The following is an 8,635-nucleotide window of genomic DNA, read 5'->3' as shown; positions in this document are numbered from 1 at the left end:
AACTGTAGTCATTTTGTATGTAGCGTCGGTGTTGCTCATAAGGTGAAACTAAATTCATTCTTTTTAGGAGTTATTTCTTTAACTGACACTGAAACATGTTACTAATAAACCAAAAAGTTATGGTTGAATTACTTATGCTCTGTGTCTTAGGGTTTTACTGCTGTGAATAGATACCATGACTAAGGCAACTCTTATAAGGACAATATTTAATTGGAGCTGGCTTACATATTCAGAGGTTTAGTCTATTATCATTAGGGTGGGAGTATGGCAGTGCCTTGACAGGCATTGCACAGGGAGCTGAGAGTGCTACATCTTTGTAGGGAGCGGGTGTGGTCGGAGACGCCAAGATGGCACCCTGGCTCTCTGCCCAGCCTCGTGACACCTCAGCTCATCGCTGGCCCAGTGCAGGCATAAAACAGAGGTATGCCTCCTTGGGTGTGCAGTCTTATCTCACCCCTCATGGCCATCTGCTGTGGCCCTATCCCAGAGCGTTCCGGGCTCGTGTGCAGTGTGTGGCGCATAGCGTGGTTGAGTGTGATTGGTTGAAAGGATCAGATGTCAGCAACCCTGGTGTATATATTGAACTGGCCTGATTAAAAAAGCGGAAGCTGCTTCACTTGAACCTGGTGTACGCGTTGTCCTTGTTTCTGCTGGCTGGAGACATTGTGGCAAGTGGTGGCCCATATGGGGAAACTCTTGAAATCAGAAACAAGCTCGGTAAGTATAAGGTAAGGCCTTTAAGGATCCCGGAGTAGGGACGAATTTTAAAGGATCCCGGAGCAGGGACGAATTAACAAGGTTCTCGATAAAGAGATGTATCGTCCAAAGGAAACCGTTCATCGGTTTATGGAGGTGGTGGAAATGGAGGCCCCTTGGTTCCTGGAGGAAGGTTTAGTTAATCTTAGTTGCTGGGTGAGGCTGGGGATGGCGTTACAGGAGGCTGATTCCCAGACCTCGTTGCCCTCCTGAACGCTAGCTATTTGGAATCTGGTCAGGGGGTGCCTCAAAGACAGAAGATGGAAGTACGCTTCATAGTTAGAGAGGGGTGCTGCTGCACTGGAGGAAGTTAAAAAATAGCCTCACAATCGAGTAGAGGGACAGAGAAAAGTAAGAAAAACGAGAAAGAGAAAAAAGGGAAATACTCGAGTGGTAGCAGCAAGAGTGAGAAAGACACTGACTCAGAGAAGGAGCTCAAGTGGCAGCTCTCCAGAATGAGCGTGGGAAGAGGGCGAACTCCAGAGCTTTCAGCTCCCCTGCTTCCTACACCACTGCCATATCAGGAGCGGTCAGGTCGGAGGACCATGCATGCAGAAGTTTGGAGGCAGGTTAGCCCTACTGCAGGAGCATTTCTAGTTTTCCAAGACCAACAAGGAAATAGATACCATGAGCCATTGGACTTTAAGATAGTTCAGAGATTGAAGGAGTCAGTCTCTGCTTATGGAGTCCAGGCTGCCTTCACCACTTCTCAGATAGAGGGCTTGCAGCGTTACTGCATGACCCCCTTTGATTAGGGGAAATTTGTGCAAGGCAGTCCTTTCTGGAGGCGGGTACCTGACCTGGTGGGCTGCATACATGGAGTTTGCAATTGAACCGGCTGCCACCAACACTGCCCTTGGCATGCCCCTGGCAGCCTGGGATTTTAACATGCTCGCTGGCCAGGGTCAATATGTAAATAGTCAGACAGGATATCTGTTGCGGCTATTCCTGGTTGTCAACTTGACTATATTTGAAATGAACTACAATCCAGAATTGGAAGGCTCACCAGTCAACCTAATTTGGAGGCTGGGAGATAGAAGTTTCTGATCTGGATCTTGGTATGGAGATCTTGAGACACAGTGGTGATTGAATCCAGAAGATTAAGACAGGGAGATCTCCGAGTCCAAGGTCATCTGGGATTAAAGGTGTGGTGGCACACACCTTTAATCTGGGCTACACCTTCNGNTGGGGACCATATAAGGACATTGGAAGAAGGGAGTCTGGCTCTCGCTCTTTCGCCTTCTTGCCGTGTGGGACTCAGCAACTGCTAGATCCTTGGACTTCCATTCACAGCTACTACTGAACCATTGTTGGGATTTGGACTGCAGACTGTAAGTCATCAATAAATTCCTTTACTATATAGAGACTATCTGTAAGTTCTGTGACTCTAGAGAACCCTGACTAATACAATATCCCCCAGTAGTTTATGATCAGATCAATGGTATAGCCATTAAGGCCTGAAAAATGCTCTCAGGGACAGGGAATTTGGGAGGATGCCTGTTCAAGGTCACCCAAGGACCACAGGAGCCATTTGCTGATTTCCTGACTCACATGATGGAGACAGCTGGAAGGGTGTTTCCGGATGTGGATGCCTCTATGCTACTGGTGAAACAGTTAGCATATGAGCAGGCCAATAAGGCCTGTAGAGATGCCATCAGGCCTTTTAAGAGTAAGCTTCTAGAAGTTTGTATGAAGATCTGCAGGGACATACAGGGTACCCCCTTAACCAATGAGGGGCTGGCCCAGGCGGCAGAGGGAACCAGAGGGCTGGAATGCGCTCCATAATTTCTGAAGGGTGCTTTCAATGTGGCCAGCCAGGACATTTTAAGCGAGATTGCCCCCAACGAGGAAAGGATGGACCTCAAGCCCAACTTTGCCCTAGATGCAGAAAGGGAAATCATTGGGCCAAAGACTGTCAATCCCAATGGGATGTAGAAGGTAGGCCTCTTGCAGGATCTAACAGTGCTCAGCCAAAAAACGGGACTGGGGCCCCTTGCCTCAGGGCCCTCAAATATACGGGGCAGTTCGAACCCCTCAATAATGACCCAGGCTGCAGCAAGTGCCATCAGAGGCGGGCCACACCCAGCGAGCCACTAGTGGAAGCACAGGATTGGACATCCGTGCCACAACCAGACTCATATTAACCCCTGAGATGGGGGTGCAGGCAATAGATACTGATTTTAAGGACCCCTTCCTAAGAATACTGTTGGCCTCTTATTGGGGTGCAGCTCTACCACCATGAAAGGCTTGGTAATACATCTTGGTGTAATTGATCCTGATTATGAAAGGATAGTGAAAATAATGGTGTCCTCCCTGAGGGGAATTGCTGCTGTCTCCCCTGGAGATTGGATTGCACAAATCCTGATTTTGCCCAGTCATCATAATAGATTTCCCTTGCTTGGACAGCAGCGGGGAAGCAAAGGCTTTGGCTCCCCGGGAGATAGTGGGGTGTGGCTCTCGATGACTATGGAGAATCGCCCTATGTACTCTTTGAGAGTACAGGGAATTAAAATGTGGGGGTTACTTGATTCGAGAGCTGATAGAAGTATAATCAAAAAGGAAGATTGGCCAAAAGGGTGGGCCGTTCAAGCATCAGAGCAGACTTTATGAGGCCTGGACTTTGCTGAAGCCCCCAACTGTAGTGCTAGCTTCCTTAACTGGCAAGATGAAGAGGGACATTCAGGGACTTTCCAGCCATTTGTACTTTCGCTTCCGGTAACTCTGTGGGGGCGAGACATCATGACTAGCATGGGACTGAGGTTACTCACAAAAGATAGATATAGCTCACAGAGTCAGAATATCATGAAGAACATGTAATGGCAACCAGGCAAAGGTTTGGGTAGGATCAATGAAGGTAGAATTTTCCCTGTTAAATTAGAAAGTAACAAAGGCAGAAGGGGGCTGGGTTTTTCTTAGAGGCCACTGACTAAATTGCTATAAAATGGAAAATGGATCAGCCGGTATGGGTCCCTCAGTGGCCCCTCCCTAAAATAAAGTTAGAAGCGGCCCATGCCTTAGTTAAGGAACAGTTGGATGCTGGACATGTGAAGGAATCCATTTCTCCCTGGAATACCCCCATCTTTGTGATTAAGAAGAAATCAGGCAAATGGCGCCTGTTGCATGATTTGAGAGCAGTAAATGCTCAGATGGAAATTATGGGGGCTGTACAGCTGGGACTCCCTATGATTTCAGCTTTGCCTAAGGATTGGAAAACTATTATTATAGATATTAAAGATTGTTTCTTTACTATTCCCCTGAATGTGAAGGATGTGTCTCGGTTTGCTTTCACTTTGCCAACTATTAATCATGCAGGTCCAGATAAAAGATATGAATGGGTCATTCTGCCTCAGGGAATGGCTAATAGTCCCACCTTATGTCAGATGTATGTAGATAAAGCATTACAACCTATTAGATGAAAGTTTCCTAAAATTCAAGTATATCATTATATGGATGATATTCTTTTATGTGGATCAACAACTTCCACAGTGGATCTGGCTTTTTTGGAGTTGCAGAAGCAATTGGAATCCTGGAAGTTGGTTATTGCTCCAGAAAAAAATCCAGAGAGGGGATGTGAAAAAATATTTGGGGACCAAATTGATCGACACCATGGTGGAACCTCTAAAGTTGGAATTTCGGATGGATTCCTTGCGGACTCTTAATGAGTTTCAAAAATTGTTGGGAGATGTTAATTGGATACGCCCCTATTGCAAATTGACTAATGAAGAATTGAAGCCCTTGTTTGATATCCTAAAAGGGGATTCTGATTTGAATTCATCTCGTGCATTAACCAGTGAAGCTAGAGAATGTTTGAAATTGTTACAAGATAGATTATCTACCATCCAGGTAGATCATGTTGATCCCACCAGGCCCATTCTTCTGTGTATTTTGGCTACCGGATGGTTGCCTACCAGTGTGATCTGGCAGCAAGGGCCCTTGTGCTGGATCTACTTAGACCATTCTCCAGCTAAGGTGCTTGCCTGGTATCCTGAAGCTGTTGCACAGCTGGCCTTAAAAGGCTTATGTATGTGCATGAGTGCCTTCGGGAAGCAGCCCGATGTTATTATACCTTATACATCGGCACAATTGGAAGTGTTAGCAGCCACTAATGATGATTGGGCGGTTCTACATTCTAGCTTTGAAGACAAATTTGATAACCATTATCCTTTTCATCCCTGGCTACAGTTTGTAGCACGTAATCCAGTGATTTTCCCTAAATGGACACATGCTCAGCCAATTATTGGAGCAATAAATATCTTTACAGATGGGTGTAAAGGTAGAGTAGGAGTAATCTATGAGGAACATCATACACCTCGGACCTATCTGTTTCCCCATGCTTCCGCACAAGCTGTTGAGCTCTGTGCCGCTCTTCAGGTATTTCAGGAATATCCCGTGGCCTTTAATTTAATCTCTGATAACCAACATGTGGTCCAGGCAGTGCAACATCTCGAGACTGTGGACGTTATTAATGTTAGCTCCACTGTCGATGCATTATTGGCTCAGATACAGACCCTGATTTGGAACAGATCCAACCCATTTTGCATTATCCATGTTAGGGCACACTCAGGCTTACCAGCACCCATCTCTGAGGGAAATGCTGTGGCTGATTTTCATACTAGCACAGTGTTTGCCTTTTTTAATGAGACACTAGTCCAAATGGCCGCTGCCTACCATCATTTTAATAAAACAAATAAAACAAAAAGGGGGAGCTATAGGGAGCAGGTGCAGTCGGAGACACCAAGATGGTGCCCTGGCTCTCTGCCCAGCCTCGTGACACCTCAGCTCATCGCTGGCCCAGCGCAGGCGTACAACAGAGGTACACCTCCTTGGGTGTGCAGCCTTATCTTACCCCTTGTGGCCATCTGCTGTGGCCCTATCCCAGAGCCTTCCGGTCTCGTGTGCAGCGTGTGGCGCATAGTGTGGTTGAATGTGAATGGTTGAAAAGATTGGACATCAGCAACACTTGTGTAAATATTGAGCTGGCCTGATTAAAAAAGCGGAAGCTGCTTCACCCGAACCTGGTGTTCGTGTTGTCCTTGTCTCTGCCAGCCGGAGACATTGCAGCACATCTTCATCTGAAAGCTGTTAGTAGAATACTTGCTTTTTGGCAGCTAGGATGAGGGTCTCTTAAAGCCCATACACACAGTGACACACCTAGTCCAACAGGGCCATATGTTCTAATTGTGCCACTCCCTGGGCCAAGCATATACAAACCACCACAGTCTGTTATCTCAGAGTTCTAAAATTCCCCTGTGCACTACCTATCCATCTCCTCTCACCTAGGACCAATCAGCTTAAAGTTTAGCTGGTGATATTTTGTCTAGTTAGCCAAAAATGCTATACCACTTCCGTGCCTGCCTTATAAACTTTTGAACCTGGTTTTTCCTATATAATGCCTGGCTTGAGAACAGACAGTTCCACAACTAGGCTCCCAAGTACTTGTTGTGGTCTTGATCCACCAGTCTGAAACAAGCATTCAATAACTGTTCATCATGTTTGAGACTGGTGTCTGAGTAGTCAGTGCGCGGCTAAGCCCAGGTCTCAACAAAAACATACAGAGAATAGAGAAAATGCTGTAAACCTGCAAGCCATTCGTTCTGCAGATCGGTATTAATGTCATGCATGCATGCATGACATCCTTGGTGTTAAAAAAATTATACCCTCTGCCAAAATTATGAGTTAACATGTGGGTGAAGCTTAGTACAATAACAAATATTAGACATGTAGAAAAACACTATTCAATAAGACAAAAAATGAAGATAAAAATATCAGGCTAAAAGAATGACTTGCCAAAAACCAACCAACCAACCAACCAAACCCCTGCCACCACCACCAACAAAAACCCTGTTTCTATTTTACTGAGCATTATATAGGAATAGAGTCTGTAATGGTGGTGATGGTGTGACTATATGATAAGGGGACTATTCATTCAGTTTCAACCAAAGAGAATACACGAGTGTGATAATGGTCTTAACACTCGAAGCCCAATCCCAGAGACTATCTTCCTTTAGAAAGGCTCCTAAAGGAACTGTAAGTATCCCAAAGAAGACCACAAAACAGAGACAAATGCTCAAATACATCATCAGACCAGGAAGAGTCTTCATTCAACCCACTACATTTTCACACAGCTCACAACAGACTCACACACAACCCATCATACAAAACACATTTACCCTAACACCAAAGATCTCCATATTATGTAACAGTCCCAAAACTGTTGAAATGTCCAAAGTTTAGTTGAACACTCAAGGCAATTTCTTCACTTTTGACATCTTAAATGCACTGTACATTTAACCTGAGAAGTATGCATTCAACTAGGACTTGTGCCTGATGGAAGATGGCCTCACCTTAGCAGGAAATGAGCTAACCTTGAGTACAAAGCAACTGTGCAGTATTCTGCCATCCTGGCTAGTATGCTAAAATATCACAATGGAGAATTTGAGCTATAAATTCAACAAATGCCCAATAAAAAGTGTCACCATTTTTGATACCAAAGGAAACTGATGAGAATAAGTAACCATGGATGAAAAAAAAATCACCACACAAGACTGGATAAATACTAAAACACAGTGACAACTTCTGACTTCAAAACCTCAAAAACAACTGCAATGAAGAAACTATAAAGAGCCAGAAAAAGAAAATAGCAGACAGATAGACAAAAGATAGAAAATATTTCTTCCAAATAGGGAAGAGTTAACTCCTCTGGCTGGGATACAGGCGTCCTTAATATACTTCCTTCCTTACTTTGTCTAAGATGAGATTAAACAATTGGAGGCCTCCAAACTCAGGTTTAAGTATTTTTTTCTCTGAATGCACGGTATTATCAAACCTGCCTGCACAGTACTTCCTGGGAAGGAAAAGAGATCAACAGAACATGAGAGCAAACTTAGAAAGAAAAAAAAAATACACAACTAAAATAGAGTAAATGTTGATGAATGAGGCCCGGGAACCCAGTGAGCCTGGCCTTACTAACACAAGTGACTGGACCGCTATGGCATCTGCAAGCCTGTGTCGTTGACACACACTTTGCATCTGCACGGAATTCACTGCGGACGGATCCTACACCTGAACGCCAAGTGCCAAGTGCAGAACTGTAGAACACACGGGAGAAACTAGGGTTCTGCAAGTCAGCACATCTGCCTTCCCTGGCCACAGGAAAAGCAACTGAGGCGCTCGCTGCATGGTGACGTCAGCAACAAGGATGTTGTCACTCCAGGACCCGCGCCCCACACTCTGCGCAGGCGCAGCCCGGGGATCGCAGTCAGACGTCCCGCTTCCGCTCCGGAGGTGCAGAGACCTCAGGTGAACAAACGCGATCACGCCGGGCGGCGAGTGTGGCCGCCGGTACCCGCACCCCGGGACGAACCCCACACAGTCTCCCGCGGCTCCTCCCCGCGTGGGGACTGCGGCCCCGCTCACCATGGCGTGGATGCGGAGCTCGCCCCGCTCTCCTCACAGCTCCCGGCAGCGGGTGGCAGACCAGGACACGGAACCACAGGAGCCTCCCTCAGACCCGAGCCCGAACCTTTAGTATTAGGGAACGGAAGTGCTCTCCCCATTCTGGCTAGCGGTCCATCTGGAGGCTGTGATTGGCTAGTGAGGCATGAGTGACAGCTCCCCTAGACAAGGCGTGCTGCGAAGTGTCACAGCACAGTGGTTCCCAGCCCTGGCCTCCACTCAGGCACAGAACTGTCCCAGTCCCGGAGAGACTGACATTCCCATGGAACTTGCGCCTGTTAGGGTACAGGCAGGCCCACAAGGCTACTCTCGGGGAACTAGCGGTGGCTTGTGTCATCATGGGCTGCCATCACCTGCTGACGCCACCAGGTGCGCCAGGTCTGTTTGGAGGATGAATGTATCCACCCACGAGCCACCCGAGCTC

At 46.6% G+C, this 8,635-nt stretch overlaps 1 protein-coding gene across 1 annotated transcript in view; it reads right to left on the bottom strand.

Moving 5' to 3' along the window:
- LOC110335513 (zinc finger protein 431-like) overlaps window positions 1-8,267 on the bottom strand; it is a 12,277-nt gene extending 4,010 nt beyond the window's left edge. Inside the window, exon 1 of the mRNA XM_021217672.2 lies at window positions 8,173-8,267. Coding sequence (XP_021073331.1) covers window positions 8,173-8,175 — 3 coding nt within the window. The 5' untranslated portion in view covers window positions 8,176-8,267. The remainder of the gene's footprint in view (window positions 1-8,172) is intronic.
- Between the last annotated feature and the right edge of the window lie 368 nt (window positions 8,268-8,635).

Source organism: Mus pahari, chromosome 18, assembly GCF_900095145.1.
Source record: "Mus pahari chromosome 18, PAHARI_EIJ_v1.1, whole genome shotgun sequence".
NCBI classification, from domain to species: Eukaryota; Metazoa; Chordata; class Mammalia; order Rodentia; family Muridae; genus Mus; species Mus pahari.
This window is presented reverse-complemented; position numbering and strand designations above follow the sequence as displayed.